Consider the following 17,769-nt stretch of genomic DNA (forward strand, 5'->3'; position numbering starts at 1 on the left):
TTTCAGAGGGAAGAAAGGATTTTATTGGGAACTAAGGTAGAGATAGTTTGTGTGATATTCTGGCAAAGAGGCTGCATTCTACCTGTATCTTGAAAGCTTGAGCAAATTGAATTTAAAAATCAATGGACTCATGTTTTGTGGAGGAAATGTCAAGGCAAAATGAAACTGATACTGAAGATTCTGAGTCCTCAGTGCTGGAGTAGAGCAGCTGAGGCATTCAGCTTCACGTGAGCAGCTTCTAGGACTCTCCACTGCTAATCCAATCAGTCCCTTATAATACATATTCATCCTATCCATTCTGTTTCTCAAGAGAGCCCTGACGAATGCATTCATTTCTGTGCCATATACATATCCAGAATTAACAAGTAGCTTGAATATTTTTATTTTATTTGAGAGAGAAAGAAAGGCAGACAGGGCCAGGCGTGGTGGCACATGTCTTTAAGCCCAGCAGTTGGGAGGCAGGCTATGAGCTCAAGGCCAGCCTGGGACTACAGAGTAAGTTCCAGTTATGCCTGGGCTAGAGTAATACCCTACCTCAAAAAAAAAAAAAAAAGAGGCAGACAGAATAAGAGTGAGCATGGGCACACCAGGGCCTCCTGCCACTGCAAACCAACTCCAGACACATGCACTTTGTGCATCTGGCTTTATATGGGTACCAGGAAATCGAACCTGTATTGTTGGGCTTTCAGGCTTATTAGCAAAGATGTGCGTTTAACTGTTGATCCATCTCTCCAGCCTCAGTATTAACAAGTATTGAGAGTCAAGGGTTGTGGGACAGGGGCTGAGGGACACACCAGGAAATAGCTGCTGAAAGGTGTGAAGATAATGGTGTCAAAGTGATAATCAGGTAACTTGTAGCAGGTAATAGTAATGTAGTGCCTTTCACCTGAGGCAGGAAGCTAGAGAGATCAAGAGAGAAAATGAGGTTTGGGGTGCTAAGGACATTCTGTGGAGGTGTCTCAAAGGCTGCCATTGTCTTTGGAGCCTAAAACTTTGGGCAGATGTCAAGGTTAGATGTTGAATTTAGAGGTTTTGTTTGTTTGTTTAATCTCAATGATAATTGGTGAATGTGTTCCCAGTTCTGCCCAGAGCTTTGCACCTGATTTTAGCATCACATACCTCAAAACTGTAATCTCACCTTGCTTTCCCTGCTCACTGCAGTGTTGGTCTGGAGAGATAGCTCAGAGATTAAGGTGCTTGTTTGCAAAGACTAATGATCCAAGTTCAGTTCCCCAGTGCCCACATAAAACCAAATGCACAAAGTGGTGCATGCATCTGAGTTCACTTGCAGGAGGCCCTGGCACCCCCATTCTCTCTCTCTCTCTCTGCCAGACTTGATGGCACGTCTTTAATCCCAGCACTCGAGGCTGAGGTAGGAGGATTGCTGTGAGTTTGAGGCCAGCCTGAGACAACATACTGAATTCCAGGTCAGCCTGGTCTAGAATGAGACCCTACCTCGGGGAGGTAGGGAGGAAGAAAGAAAGAGACAGTGTGCCTTTTTACCCAACATACTCCTTCCTGTAGAATGTTTTCAACTTTCTCTCCAGTTATCTTGATTCTGAGTAGTGCCTGGTTCCAGATCCATTTGGTTCTGCATCAGCTGTGATTCTAGATTCATCTAGTGTTGTGAGACCCTTTGCCTTCAACACTTCCTTCCTTCCCTGCTTGGAAGCCCAGGCATGGTTAGGGTAGAAGGTCAAGTTAGGGCCCTGGAGGTGAGAAGCACAAAATGGTCAGATCAGGGCACCTACCAGATAATGTTATCCCTACTGTTCTATAGCCGGCTGCCCTGGCATCATCCCCTAGGACAGAGCTTCTTTGAAACATCTTTGATGGCATTGACTGTTGTTGGTTTCTACCTTGTTGGAACTCACATGAACCTGTCCTTAGCTCTCAGGATATTCCTAGCCTGGAATGTGACAGGTACCTGACTCCAGGTCTTCAAGAAGGGCCACGCTGCCTCACATGTGCTACCCATTGCTCAAACTGAATAGCCATAGTAAAGAATGGAATTTTTTTCATGCATAAACTTTTCTTTTAAAAAGGTTAGTATGATATAAAGGCTGGGGAGATGACTCACTGTATTAGTAGCTTGCTGCGTAAGCATAGGGCCCTGAGTTTGACCCTCAGCAAAAAGCTGGGCCAAGCTGTGGCTGCACATGGCTATGACCCCAGTGCTAAAGGGGGCAGAGATGAGGAGGGCAGGACTCAGTAGTCAGCCCACCTTATCAAAACAGATAAGCTCTAGACTCAATGAGAGGCCTGCCTCAAGGAAAGAAGGTGGAAAAGTAACAGAGAACACCCAACATCCTCCAGTTTGCACATATGGGACTGAGCATAAATATCTACACTCAGAAGCTCACACACATGCCAGAAAACAACAGGAAAATATATATTGTTATATTGATATTTCATTTAAAATATATTTAATTAGCAGTATTATTATTATTACTCTTTCAAACTAGGGTGTCACTCTAGCCCAGACTGATTTGGAATTTACTCTTTAGTCCCAGGCTGGCCTTGAACTCATGGCGATCTTCCTACCCCTACCTCCCAAGTGTTGGGATTAGAGTATACCACCATGCCTGGCATCCCATCTTTTTGTTAACTTTATGCTATTCTATCATTTATTTATTTATTTGAGAGAGAGAAAGAATGGGCATGCTAGGACCTCCTGCCACTGTGCATCTGGTTTACATGAGTACTAGGGAATCAACCCAGGCCATTAGGCTTTGCAAACAAGCACTTTTATCCACTGAGCCATTTCTCTAGCTCTTAAGTGACCATCTTTTATGGTATATACAAACATCTAATTTATAAAATCTATTGAAAATATGAGAAGGGCTATGTGTTTCATAATAATGAAATTGTTAGGCATAGTATCAAATTGTATACTTTACAGAATTAGTTGAAATGCTAAGGTACCTAATTGGTAACACTATTTCACATTTACTGTGTGCCAAACATGTTGTGCATTTTTAAATGTAATTACTAGGATAATTATATGAGGTGTAGATACTACTTTCTGTTCTCACAAACCACAAAACTGTGTCAGAGTATTAATTAACTTGTCCAGACACCAGAGCTATAGAGCAACAGAGGCCAGACTGAACAGTTAGGACCACTGCACATTGTCCGTGTGTGTACATATAAACATGCAAGTCTTCTTTTATTCTTACTTATTTTAAAGGGCAGGAGAGAAGAGAGAGAATGAGTACACCAGGACCTCCAGCCACTGCAAACGAACTCCAGATGTATGCACCACGTTGTGCATCTGGCTTTACATGTGTACGAGGGAATCAAACCTGGGTCGTTAGGCATTGCAGGCCAAGTGCCTTAACCTTTGAGCCATCTCTTCACCTCAGCAAGTCTTTTTAAGTCCACTTCACTGTAAGCATGCTCAATTACAGTTAGCATTTATGAACTTTGGGAGTTTCTGACACTGAGGTCTTACAACAGCACAGTGATTTTTCATGTAACTGCAAAACAGATGAGTGATTTTCCTGGTATGTGCAAGGGCATACTTCTGGTCTTCTTACCTCTGGTGATCCTTGGAGCACATGCTCAAGAATTTCCTAAAGTCACCTCCACCAGGAAGGTTGCATGCCAGGACAAGCCTGTTGACGTTGCATGTGCTCATTGAGTGTACATGTGCCAAGATGGTCATGCCCATTTTTATGTCATTAGCTGATGGCAGTGAAGGTGCCATGACCTTTTTAGCTACTCTGGCACACTTAGGCATTCCCTAATTAGATGTGTGTTTTATTTTATTCATTTACTTATTTATTTGAGAGAGGTCAAAAGAGTGTATATGGTTGCCGGGCGTGGTGGCTCACGCCTTTAATCCCAGCACTCGGGAGGCAGAGGTGGGAGGATTGCTGTGAGTTCAAGGCCACCCTGAGACTCCATAGTGAATTCCAGGTCAGCCTGGGCTACAGTGAGACCCTACCTCGAAAAAACTAAAAAAAAAAAAGTGGATATGGGCATGCCAGACCCTCCTGTCACTGCAAGCAAATTTCAGATGGATGTGCCCCTTTATGCATCTGGCTTTACGTAGGTACTGGGGGATTGAACCAGGGTCATCGGGCATTGCAAGTGAGCGCATTTAACCTCTGAGCCATCTGTCCAGCCCTAGACTTGTATTTTTTTATATAATTTTATTTATTTAGTTGCAAGGAGAGAGAGAAAATGAGAGTGTCAGGGCCCAGTGCCACTGCAAACTCCAGACACATGCACCACTTTGTGCATGTGGCTTTACGCAGGTACTGAGGAATCAAACCCAGGCCTTCAGGGTTTGAAATCAAGTGTCTTTAACTGCTGAGCCATCTCTCTGGCCCTAACTGTGTGTTTTTAATAGGAACAATATACATTTGAATTATTCCATCTGGTACAAATGAATCTAACTTGTTTTGCTTTTTTTTTTTTTTTTTTTTAGGGGTATTGTTGAAGCTCGTTTTGTTTATGTCTTTGTCCTGGGCATTCTGTTCACGGGCACCAAAGCCTTGCTTAAATCCCAAGTCATTGCTGCAGACTTCAAAACCAAGACTGTAGGTTTGTGGGAGATCTATAGTGGATTAGTTCTTCTGGCAGCATTGCTCTTGAGACCACACAATCTTCCAGTGTTAGCATTTAGTCTCTTGATTCAGATGATAATGACTAAGTTCATCTGGAAGCCCCTGAGACATGATGCAGCTGAGATCACTGTAATGCATTATTGGTTCGGTCAAGCATTCTTCTATTTCCAGGTAGGTTTTCATTATTATTAGTAGAAGACTGTTACTTTTTCATGTCTCTTATAATTTTTCTTTGAGAAAGATTCATATGAATCTTTTATTCATAAGAATATTTTATTTGTTCAGTGAAAGAACTGTATATATGATGACTTATTCTGTATAGGAGCTTTTTGGTCTTTTGGGGTTTTTTAATGTTTATTATTATTATTATTAACAGGATGTTTCATATGGCTACATCATGTGTTGGTGTCACCTTTTCCCTCATCCCTGCTCCCATTCTGTTGGGAACACTTCTCAGTGGGGTTGCAGGTATTCCCCCATGGAATTGTACTTTATGCATTGTGAGAGCAGCAGTCAGTTATTTTGGGGGAAGGAAATGCCTCTGGGCATGGTGTCTCAACTTGTGGCTCTTACAATCTTTCTGCCCCCTCTTTCACAAAATTCCCTGAGACATGGTGGGGTAGTTTTACATCTCCTTCAGTGATAAGCTTTTAGAAGCTCTTGATCTCTACTTTGGTAGGTGTTGAGTATCCTCAGGGTTTGTCTCCTATACCCTGCCGCTGATTATCAGGAACATCATGGAAGCAGCACTCTATTTTATCTCCCCATTCCTCTATGGATTTAGCTGTGGCTTGGCTGAAGTGTGAAGGGTAGTTTATCTCCTCCAGTCTTACTACCTTCTGAAAAAAGAAGAACAGATTCTCCAATGTAGAGTGAAGTCAGCATAGTTTAAATGGGATAAGCATTGTTAATTTAGGGAGAATTTGATGTATGTAATCCCTCTTTTAGACAAAGACTAGTGAGAGCTTGACATTGGAGAACATAATCTTTGTCTCCATAGGATTCTGATCTGGTTCCCACTTCCAAGTATACACTGAGCGGATCTCTTAGCTAATCAGAAAGCTATTGGTTACCCACTGAGGCTGTGTGCCACTATTGTACTAGCATGTACATCATGTCAGTGTTTGCCTCTGAGTAGCTTAGATCTTTGGTTGCTCAGACCATTGTTGGTCATTTTTTGTCTCTGTATTGATGCAAGGAACATTTAGTATAAATGCCCAGTAAGAAAATACCTAAGTCTGTTGGTAGCTCTTTGTTCATCCCTTTCAGGAATCTCTAAATTGATTTCCATAGTGGTCGTACAAGTTTACATTCCCACCAACAGTGGATGAGGGTTCCTCTTTCCCTACATCCTTGCCAACATTTGTCATTGTTAGATTTTTAAAAATATTTTATTTATCATTTTGAGAGAGCGAGAAAGAGAGGAAGAGGCAGAGAGAAAGAGAAAATAGGTGCGCCAGGGCCTCCAGCCACTGAAAATGAACTCCAGACGTGTGCGCCCCCTTTTGCTCTGCCTTACCTGGGTCCTAGGTAATTGAACCAGGGTCCTTAGGCTTCACAGGCAAACGCCTTAATCACTAAGCCATTTCCTGAGCCCCATTGTTAGATTTTTTTTTTTTTAAATGATTGCCACTCTTTTTAATGATTGCTATCCTTACTAGAGTAAGGTGGAATCTCATGGTTGTTTTAATTTGCATTTCCCTAATGGTTAGGGATGTCAAACATTTTCTTAAGTGTATGTTAGCCATTTGTAATTCTTCCTCTAAGAACTCCCTATTCAGATCTCTGCCCGACTTTTGGAGTGGGTTGTTTGATTTTTTTTATTGTTTAATTCCTTTGAGTTCTTTGTAGATTCTAAATATTAGGCTTCTCTCACTGGAATAGCTGTCTAAGAACATTTTCTCCCATTCAGTGGGTAATCTATTGGCTCTGCTTATGGTATGTTTGTACAAAAGCTTTTGTGCTTCATGAGATCACATTGGTTGAATGATTATTTAATTTCCTGGGCTATTGGGTGTTTGTTTTCTTTTGGTTTTCGAGGTAGTGTCTTGTTCTAACTCAGGCTGACCTGGAATTCACTATTTAGTCTCAGGGTGGCCTGGAACTCACTGCAATCCTCCTACCTCTGCCTTCCAAGTGCTTGGATTAAAGGTGTGCTCTACCACACCCAACCTGTTTGTTTGAGGGAGGGTCTCATTCTAGCCCAGGCTGCTCTGGAACTTACTCTGTTGCCTGGCTGGCCTTGAACTCATGATGATCCTCCTACCTCAGTCTCCCTAGGCATGTGCCATTACATTCAGCAGTGATATATTCTTAAATCTCATGTATTTATAAGAAAAAATCCAGCTAGTCATTTAAGAAAGGCATGCTCAGTGTGTGCATGGCTGCATGAGAAAATCGAAGAATGAGTCAAGGATTGATTATAATAAGCAGTTAAGGAAAGATCAGTCTATGCTCTTTGCTTTGTGAATGTGGTCATTGTGCTTTTGCATACTTTGTCCCTGGTATTAGGGCAATCCACACTGAGGACTCTTTGGTACCTCCACATGGTCATTAGTTCCCCAGGGCCTGGAGAATTGTAGGACTTCCTCCCAGTGTGTAAAGACCAATCACAGGATAATCCAAGCCTGTATTTTGCGGGGAAGGGCTGTTTTGTTTTTAGTTTAGTTTTTTTTTTTTTTTTTTTTTTTTTCAAAGTAGGGTCTCACTTTAGCCCGGGCTGACCTGAAACTTACTCTGTAGTTTTAGGCTGGCCTCAGACTCACAGTGATCCTCCTACCTCTGCCTCCCAAGTACTGGGATTGAAAGTGTGTACCACCACTCCTGACTCTGCCTTGGTTTTGATGAGTGGGAGGATACCTAGACAAGTGTTGCGCCTGGCATCCCCAGTCCCACTCCGTGGCTGAGCAGCAACCATCTTGGAACATCTTGTCTCTATCGCTTCTGTGTACATTTGCTTCTTCCCCTTCTCTGTCTAGTCCTGAAGGCATATCTGGCTCTAGTCCTAATAGGTTAGCCTCTTCTCTGTTCCCCTCTTTCATTCTCGGTTTCCTGTGCTCCCAGCCTTACCAGTTGAGCAGCTCAAAGTTGCATGACTTGCCTTGTTTTTGACCCTAAAGCCTGAGAGTGGTTAAGTTAGAAATGTGCATAACTTTTAAAGATGGACTGAATGCACTGCATTTTACATCATGGATGGTTATCAGCCTATGGGGGCCAGGGGCGGAATGTGGTAGTTTGATTCAGGTGCCCCCCATAAACTTAGGTGTTCCGATTGCTAGATTCCCAGCTGATGGAGATTTGGGAACTGTACCTCCTGAGGCAGTGTATTGTTGGGGGCGGGCTTATGGGTTTTATAACCCGTTTCCCCTTGCCAGTGTTTGGCACACTCTCCTGTTGCTATTATCCACTTTATGTTGGCCAGGGCATGATGTCCGCCCTCTGCTCATGCCATCGTTCCCCCCTGCCATCATGGAGCTTCCCCTGGAGTCTGTAAGCCCAAATAAACCACTCCCCCCCCCAAAAAAAAAAGAAAAGTGCATAAATCCTTCTGTGGTGTGATCAGACCAAGACTGGGGCTCCACCTGCTGTAGCTCTCGCTGGCCCACCCCACCCTATCTTCTCTGGTCTTCCTCCTCATGGACTGTCTGAGCCTCCACTGGACTCAGCACTCACAGAACACATGGGATGTGGTTCATTAGCAGAATGTAGCTTGTACATTGATGTATTACTTGGAACCAAGTAGCCTCTGGCAGGTGTTTGCTGATGCCTTAGTTTCCCTAGTGCCCTTCTCCAAGGCTGTGCAGGAGTAAGGAGTTGTACTCTGCTGCTAAGTGGTTTTGCCCTGGGCTGGCTGAGTGAGGAGACAGCTTCTGGAGCCCAGGTTCCACAGTACTAGAGATGAAACAAGCATGGGGCAGCATGTGATACATACATAGGCATATGTGTCACTGTGTACTTACAAGAAATTGGTGACTGACACTCTGGTGGGGTGCCTATCTAGGTAGTAGGGATTAGTCAGAGGCTATTCAACAAAGATCTGGCCCTTGAGAAAAGGACCCAAAACAGGAAGAGGGTGGCTAGGGCCTGTTTTGAGTCAAACTTCAGCAACACGTAGCACCTGTGGCTTTTTTGCAATCCAGAACCCCTTCATTCACACGTAGGGTGAGCCTCTCATCCCACATTCCATTACTTAGCCAGATCTGAGCTATAGCCAATCTGACTTGTGGAAGCATTAGAGAAGTAGATCTTCAGCAGTTACAAATCCTCCAGCAGCTGGCCCATCCACTGTCAAGTAACTATAGCAGCTCCCAGAGGATCTGCTCTGTGGGTTTCCCAAAACCAAGTACTCCCACCTTCAGGCAGAAGTTCTTAAGGAGTGGTCCTACATTTTGTCTTGAGTGCAATCAATACATCTGGAGGAGAGTGTGAGCTTGCTGTGATTAGTCAATACATTGGCTTGTGCAAGATTCTTCAACAGGGATATTTCTTTTGTTATTTTTATTTATTTACTTATTGAGCGAGAGGCAGATAGATATAGAGAGAGAATGGGCACATCAGGGCCTCTAGTCACTGCAAATGAACTTCAGATACGTGCACCACCTTGTGCATCTGGATTCACGTTGGTACTGGGGAATCAAACCTGGGTCCTTAGGCTTCACCGGCAAATGTCTTAACTGCTGAGTCATCTCTCCAGCTCCAGCAGGGCTATTTCTATACATGTCAGTTCTTTTGCTCCTCCTATGCCTGGTGTGTTATGGCAGACCAACTCAGTGACCTGCATAGTGGCCAGGTAGCTGGCTGTGATCAGAACTTCTTGCTCCTGTAATCATGTATCCATCCTGGCCCTATGTGTGTTTCATACCATCATGGGTGGTTGGTGCCATATGCTGCAAGGCCAGCATCATCCCTGTTCTCCTTTGTTCCAGGGTAACTCCAACAACATTGCCACCATTGACATCTCAGCAGGTTTCATAGGCTTAGACGCCTACATGGAAGTTCCAGCCACATTCCTGACAGTGTTTGGGACATATGTGGGGCCAGTCCTCTGGGCCAGTCACCTTGTACATTTCCTGAGCTCAGAAGCAAGCAGGTGAGGCCCTTTCTTTGTCTTTCAGTACAAATGTGATGTCAGATTGCTTGTTTTAAAGAGTAATCATCTTATTCTGCATCAGATAGGCTTTTCATAAATTTTCTTAACCTTACATATGAAACACAGTTCAGATCTGAGGGGCTGTGTGCACTAGATTCAGGTCTGTCTGTTTAGACCACACAAGGACAAACCCAAGCTGGGCGTGGTGGCACATGGCTTTAATCCCAGTACGCTGGAGGCAGAGGTAGGAGGATCACTGTGAGTTTGAGGCCACCCTAAGACTACATAGTGAAATCCAGGTAAGCCTGGAGTAAAGTGAGACCCTGCCTTGAAAAACCAAAAAGAAGAAGAAGGACAAACCTATGAAGGACAAAGTAAGAAGAGGAGCAGAACCACTAGTGTCATTGGTGGAGGCAAAGGTATGTAGTCTGCAGGTTATTGAGGTCAGCAGGAGAAGCCTCCCAAGAGAGGTCAGCACTGGGCTGCTGGTCACCACAGCAAGCGCCACTCTTCTAATCACAGGCAGGAAAGTGGGAGCTAGGACCAGACAGCCCCAACCTTACCTCTGAGCCACATGATGTTTCTGTGCTCATTGTTCCCCTCCAAGGACAAGAAGACAAAAACCTTGGAATCTTAGCCCCCAGAAACCTTTCTGGAGATCCACGGAGAGGACCCTAGAAGGAGCTGACAGCTGAGTAGAATGGAGACCTAGCTTACTCAAGGACTCCTCCCTTGGTGCTCTGCAGTGCTGTGACTCAGTCAGGTGTAACCCTCCAGGCCTGCCCTGCATGCCCCAGCTCTTCCTTGCCTATCTTTTCTGCAGTACCCTACTATCGCTTTTGCTGCTTCTGTAGTCATTGCCTTGTATTATTCCTCCTGAATAAAAGACCTCCTAAGTGCCCTTGCCAGCCATATTCCCGTGTACTTATATACCTAAACCACAGAAAGCTACTATACCACTGTGCCTGACAGAACTTCACGTATGTTTCTCTATGACCATAGTCCCAAGTTCCAACATGTCCTCCATCCTGGGCTCAGAGATGAGGTGGGACTGAAAAGATGACTTAGTGGTTAAGATGCTTGCCAGCAAAGCCAAGAGGACCCGGGTTTGAGTCCCCAGTACCCATGTAAACCAGATGCACAAGGTGGTGCGTGCATCTAGAGTTCATTTGTAGTGGCTAGAGGCTCTGGTGCGCCCATTCTCTCTCCCTCCCTCCTCCCTCCTTCTCTCTCTTGAATTAATTAATTAATTTAAATACTTTTAAGAAATAAAGGAGCATGGCTCTTGCTGTGGTGACCTGCAGCCCAGGACTGACCTCTCGAGACTTTTCTGGGGGCTGGAAAGATGAGTTAGCGGTCAGGAATTTGCTGCCCTCTATATCCTGCAGACTGTACACTTCCCCTCTGAAGACAAGAAGACAAAACCATGAAATCTTAGCCCCCAGAAGTCTTCCTGGAAATCCAGGGAGAGGACCCTGGAAAGAGCTGACAGCTGAGTAAAAGTGACAGAAGACCCAGCTTACTCAAGGACTCTTCCCTTGGTAACTTTTACCAGCGGCATCTGTGGCTCTGCTCCTCTAGCTTTGCTTTGTGGATTCCTTTGAGGTTTGTTCTACTCATACCCCAGGTTCCATCCACTTTTACTCCCCAGACTAGCTCTGAGTTCCCAGAGTTTATATCTGTGACCCAGACTCTCTTCTGGACCTTATACTTGATTATCTAGCCTCCTAGAGGTGTTCAGATGCACTGAACTCAACAGGCCCAGGGCTTGAATGACTGGCTAGTTCAGTTCCTCATTTCTGTCAGGTGAAGGTAAGCAGTGGTGTTAGCTACGCAAGGCACTCAAGCTGGTCTTTAGAGCAAGAAGCCATAGCGGTTAAGACATTTGCCTGCAAAGCTTACAAATCCAGGGGAAGTTCCATAATGGCAGAAGAAGCTGGCCTGATTTTACAGGACCAAACACAGAGGGAAAAAAAACACAAACCAAAAGCCTCACTATATAGCACACTTTTGGAACTCTAGCTAGACACACTTTGTACATCTTTAGATTGGAATCTCATACCCACCACCACACCTTAGAGCTGGACCAACCCTAAGATCCACCCAATGACACTGCCTCCAGCCAGGTGGCTGCAAATCCAAACTACAAGCTAATAAAACACTGAATATATTGGAGGCCATCTATTCAAACTACCATATTCTGCCCCTGGCCCCCAGTAGATTCAGAACCATCACACATTGTAATTTGTATTCAAATTTCAAAGGTCCCCACAGTCTTTACCAACTTAAGACAGTTCCAAAGTCCCAAGTCTCATCTGAGATTTAAGATTGTCTCTTATCTGTGAGTCCTGTAAAATCAAACAAGTTATATACCTTCAACATATAAAGGCATAGAGTAAACATTTTCAACTGGTATAATGCATAGCAAGGAGAGACTAAAGCAATGCAAACTCAACCACCACTAAGCAATCATCTAACTTCTACAGTTTAAGACCAGTATAACCAGAGACTGACAGTCTCTAGGTTATTAATTTCCACCCCTCCAGCTGGGCAAATCTTCCATCCCAGGCAACAGTGCACTCCGTGGTAGTTCTTGCACAGTCCTGGTATATCCAAAACGTCTTCAGGTCTCCATGCAAACTACCATCCATCTTTCAAAGGCTCTTCCAGTCCTGCCTCATGCTGCATCTCAGCAGCGGCTTCTGGAACAGTGTTCACTTCGTGGCCACTCCATGCATTTTTCATGTTTCCAAAACTAATACCACATGTGCAGGACACAGCCAGATTCTTCATTGAGAAATGAAAAAAATTGTAACCTTGAAAAGCAGATTCCTTCTCCTCTCAACTCTTTCCCAAAGAGTTTGCATTTCTACCATAGTCTTTCCTTAGGCATCCTCTATATTGTTTTAATGTAAAGCAGTTGGGCCATCTTTCTTAAGATTGCTAATGTGCTAGACAACAGCAGCTCCAGCAACCTAAAGACAGTCTCAGTGCCTGTAATTTTAACTTGTTTGAGGTTTTCCAACTTGAAATCTTAAATCTCTCAGTCCATTATCTTTAGCCAAGCACATCAGTACATTACAAAATTTAACCTTGATCACACTCTCTGGGCCTGAGCAGCAGAATGCAGTCAGCCCTTATGCTAGTAGCCCATTTCCAACAAAGTCCTCTGCAGTCTTTCCTTCCCCTTAGCTTATAAGCTAAGCCTTGAAGTTCAGTACTCTCTGCACTCAGCATTTTCAAACTCTCACAAGAATAGTTCATAAAACTTGGCTTACCACTCCAGAAGGCATCTTCAGTTGCAAGCACCAAGTCCATGCACATTGCTCCAAATCAAAAGTTCCAAAAGGCCAACATCCATATGCTCAGGTTCATTTCACCCCACTCCTGGTACCAACTTCTGTAGCAGACAGCTTTAGGTTTGCTGAAATGAACTTCCAGAGCAGGCATAGTTATGGTAGGGAGGGATTTATTGAAGCTTACAGGTCCAGGGAAAGTTCCATAATGGTAGAAGAAGCTGACCAGCTGTCATAGGACCAAACACAGAGAGAAAAACATAAGCCAAAGGCCACACTCCACAGCACACTTCCAGAACTCTAGCTAGACACACTTTGCATATCTTTAGGTTGGAATCTCATTGCTTCTCGTCCTTTTGACTAATATCAAATATATATTGGAATCTCACACCCACCATACCTTAGGGCTGGACCCTAAGATCCACCCAGTAACCCTGCCTCCAGCCAGGTGGCTGCAGATCCAAACTACAAGGTAATAAAACACTGAATATATTGGGGGCTATCAATTCAAACTACCACAGGTGTTTTATGAATGGGTTTTATGAATAGTCTTTATGTTGAGATATAGTCCCTCCATATCAAGTCTCCAGTGTTTTGATCATGAAGGAGTGCTGTACTTTGTCAAAGACCTTTTCTGCATCTATTAAAATAATCAGGTGACTCTTGTGTTTACATTTATTTATGTGGTGAATTATATTAATCAATTTCCATATGTTGAACCTGGGTTGAAACCTACTTTATCGAGGTGGATGATGCTTTTGATGTGTTCTTGGATTCAGTTTACAAGGATTTTAATCAGCATTTTTGCATCTAAGTTCATTAGGTTATCAGTCTACAATGTTCTATTTGGGTGGGGGGGGGTTCTGTTGGTTTAGGTTTTAGAGTGACTCTGGCTTCATAGAAAAAGTTTGGGAGCATTCCCTCATTTTCATTTGTGCAAAGTGGTTTGAGAAGTGGCTTTAGTTCTTGAATGAAGGTATGGTAGAACTCAGTGGTGAAACTATGTAGGCCTGCACTTTTTTTGTTGTTGTTTTTGGGAGATTTTTAATAACTTTTTTTTGGAAGTAATAGGTTTGCTTAGGCTGTCTGTCTGTTCTGGATTCATTTTGGGAAGGTGATAAGAGTCAAGGAAATTATCCTTTTCTACCAGGTTTTCCAATTTTGGGGAATGCAAGATTTTTTTATTTTTTTTAATATATTTTTAATTTTATTTATTTACTTGAGAGAGAAAGAGGCAGACAGAGAGAGAATGGGCACACAGGACATCCAGCCACTGCAAACAAACTCCAGATGCATGCGTCATCTTGTACACCTGGCTTACATGGGCCCTGGGGAATCAAACCTGTGCCTTAACCGCTAAGCCATCTTTCCAGCCCCAGAATACAAGTTTTTAAAATATCTCCTGATGTTTCTTCCAATTTCATTTCTAACCTTGCTGGGGTTTTTTTTGGTTTTTTTTTTTTTTTTTTTTTTTTTGGATAAACTGGCCAGTGGTTTATCAACCTTGGTCTTTCTGTTTGTTTGTTTGGTTGGTTGGTTGGTTGGTTGGTTGGTTGGTTGGTTGGTTGGTTGGTTTGGTTGTTGGAATTATTTGGGTTTTGTTTGTTTGTTTGTTTCTTTGGTTTGGTTTGGTTTGTTTTTTTAAAGGTAGGGTCTCGTTCTAGTTCAGGCTGACCTGGAATTCACTATGTAGACTCAGGGTGGCCTTGAACTCATGGTGGTCCTCCTACCTCTGCCTCCCAAGTGCTGGGATTAAAGGTGTGTGCCACCATACCTGGCTTCAACCTTGTTTATTTGTTTGGAAGAACCAGCTCTTAATTTCATCAGTCTTTTTGTTTTATTTATTTCCAGTTTGTTGATTTCTGTTTTCATACTAATAATTTCTTTCCATCTAGTCCTTTTGGGCTTAGACTTTTCTTGCCTTTCCAGTACATTCAAATGCATGTTTAAGTTGTTTATTTGAGATTTCTGTTTTTGTAATGGAGGCATTTAGTGCTATGAACTTCCCTCTTAAAACTGCCTTCATTGTGTCCCATAAGTTTGGTATGACATTCAGTTTGATAAATTTATGGATTTCCTTTCTAATTTCTTCAACAACTCATTCATTGTTTAATAATGAGTTGTTCAGTCTCCAGGAGTTGTGTTTTCTGTTGTTACTGTTGTCATTGATTTCTAGTTTTAATGAATTGTGGTAGGATATGATGCAGGGATTATGTCAGCTTTTCTGAATTTGTGGAAACATGCTTTATGCCCTAATATAGGGTTGATTTTGGAGAAGGTTCCATGAGCTGCTGAGAAGAATGTGTATTCAGTAGAATTAGGGTGAAATGTTCTGCAGATATCTGTTCAGTCCATTTATTCTATGGCATTGTTTAGCTCCATTATTTCTCTATTTTCTGCTTACCTGATCTATCTATTGATAGTGGGGTATTAAAGTCTCCTACTTTTATTGTGTGGAATTTGCATCTGTTTTATTAGTAATTAGTACATTGTGTTTTATAAAAGTTGGTGCTCCTGTGTTTGGTGCATGTAAGTTTATGATTATAATAACTTCTTGTTGAATTGTTCCTTTAATGAGTATGAAGTGGCCTTCTTATTCCTTGATTACTTTTGGTTTAAAGCCAGTTTTGTCCAAAATAAGTATACGTACTCCTGCTTGTTTTGTGATTCCATTTGTGTGGAAAATCTTTTTCCCTCCTTTCACTCTAAGGAGGTGTGTATCTTTAATTGAAAGGTTGAGTTCTTATAGACAGAAAATGGATGGATCCAACTTCCCGATCTAGCCTGTTATCCTTTGTCTCTTGACTGGGGAATTGAGGCCATTTATGTTCAAAGTTGCAATTATGAAGTATGAGTTAATCCCTGTCATGTTGATGGTTTTGTGGAATTTGGTGTTGTCTTGGTCTTTGTATGCTCTCATGACTAATCTAGTTCCGATTGTTTCTTATTCTCCTTTCATGTCTGTTGGTTCATTTCCTGAATGTGGAGTAGTGCATGCAGTATTATTCTCTGTAGGGCTGGCTTAGTGCTCATGTAATACAGCTGGTTTATAAGTTTTTCTTTCACCTTCTATTATGAGGGACAGTTTTGCTAGGTATAGTAGTTTGGATTGTCAGCCATGGTCATTTACTTTCTTTCTTTCTGTCTTTTCTGTCTTTTCAAGGTAGGGTCTCACTCTAGCCCAGGCTGACCTGGAGTTCACTATGTAATCCCAGGTTGACCTTGAACTCATGGCAATCCACCTACCTCTGCCTCCCAAGTACTGGGATTAAAGGTGCGCCACCACACCTGGCTAGTCATTTACTTTTTGAAATACTCCATCAAGCTCTTTTAGCTTTAAGTGTTTCCATTGAAAAGTCTGAGGTAGGGCTGGAGAGATGGCTTAGCGGTTAAGCGCTTGCCTGTGAAGCCTAAGGATCCCGGTTCGAGGCTCGATTCCCCAGGTCCCACGTTAGCCAGATGCACAAGAGGGCACAAGCGTCTGGAGTTCGTTTGCAGTGTCTGGAGGCCCTGGCACGCCCATTCTCTCTCTTCTCTCCCTATCTGTCTCTTTCTCTCTCTGTCACTATCAAATAAATAAAAATAACCAAAAAAAAAAAATTAAAAAAAAAAGAAAAGTCTGAGGTAATTTTAATGGGCTTATTTCTATAAGTTATGAGCTGTTTTCCCCTAACAGCTTTTAGTACTCTCTCCTTTTTTTTTTTTTTTTTTAAATGTTTAGTCTTTTGGTTACTATGTGTCATGGGGTGCCTTTTCTCTGGTCCTATTTGGTGTCCTTTGCACATCCTGTATTTGGATTGATCTCTTTTCTGAAAGGTTGGGAAATTTTTCTTCAATAATTTTGCTGAAGTTATTCCCTGTACCCTTAACTTTTATTTCTTCCTCTTCCTGTATGCTTATGGTCTGAATATTTGGTTTTGTTAAGGAGTCCCAAAGTTTCTTCCTGTTCTGTTCACACACTGTTTTGAACTGGGCAATGTTCTTGGAGTCCCGGCCTAATTCTTCTGTCTTTTCCTTGAGTTCTGAAATTCTTTCCACCACATTGTCTGTTCTGTTGGTGAGGCTTTCTTGGGAGCCTTTTAAGAGGGTTATTGCATTTCTGTTTTCTGTTATGTTTTTCTTCAGCATTTCTATCTCTTGCTTGAATTCCATTTTAATTTCTTTTTTTTAAATATTTTTAGGTGTGTGTGTGTGTGTGTGTGTGTGTGTGTGTGTGTTTAGTTTTTGAAGTAGGATCTCACTCTAACCCAGGCTAATTTGGAATTCATTATATAGTCTCAGGGTAGACTTGAACTCATGGCAATCCTCTGCCTCCCAAGTGCTGGGATTAAAGGCGTGTGCTGCTATGCCCAGCTTATTTTGATTTATTTAAGTAAGAGAGAGAGAAAGAGGCAGAAAGAATGGACATGCAAAGGCCTCTAGCCACTGCAAACAAACTCCAGGCACAAAGGCCATTTTGTACATCTGGCTTACATGGGTACTATGGAATCAAACATGGATCCTTAGGCTTTGTAGGCAAACACTTTTAAGCTATCTCTCTAGCCTCTCATTTTACTTACTTGGTTTGACTTTTTCATTGTCTCTTGGAATTCATTCTTGCATTTGGACATGTCCTCATTAAGCTTGTTCCAGTGGCCCATGAGCTTGTTTGTTTGTTGTTTCTCCTCAAATTCCTTTAGTCTTCTGTTGATCTCTTTTTTGATTGTTTTTTACTTCATTCAGCCAACTATGGAGTACTGTTTCCTAATTTTCTTTGGTTTCTTTTAGACATTTATTGTGATGTTCTTGTTGAGTATCTTCCATTTCCTTC

The 17,769-nt window shown here is 42.6% G+C and overlaps 1 protein-coding gene across 4 annotated transcripts in view; it reads left to right on the plus strand.

Moving 5' to 3' along the window:
• Pigg (phosphatidylinositol glycan anchor biosynthesis class G) overlaps positions 1 to 17,769 on the plus strand; it is an 89,538-nt gene that overhangs the window by 40,737 nt on the left and 31,032 nt on the right. For 3 of the 4 annotated variants that reach the window (XM_004656060.2, XM_045161819.1, XM_045161818.1), the window contains 2 exons: positions 4,436 to 4,745; positions 9,500 to 9,663. The exons of the other annotated variant lie outside the window; for it this stretch is intronic. In XM_004656060.2, the coding sequence (XP_004656117.2) occupies positions 4,436 to 4,745; positions 9,500 to 9,663 (474 nt within the window). The remainder of the gene's footprint in view (positions 1 to 4,435; positions 4,746 to 9,499; positions 9,664 to 17,769) is intronic. 4 annotated transcript variants of the gene reach the window in all.

This window comes from Jaculus jaculus, chromosome 11 (assembly GCF_020740685.1).
Source record: "Jaculus jaculus isolate mJacJac1 chromosome 11, mJacJac1.mat.Y.cur, whole genome shotgun sequence".
Taxonomy (NCBI): domain Eukaryota; kingdom Metazoa; phylum Chordata; class Mammalia; order Rodentia; family Dipodidae; genus Jaculus; species Jaculus jaculus.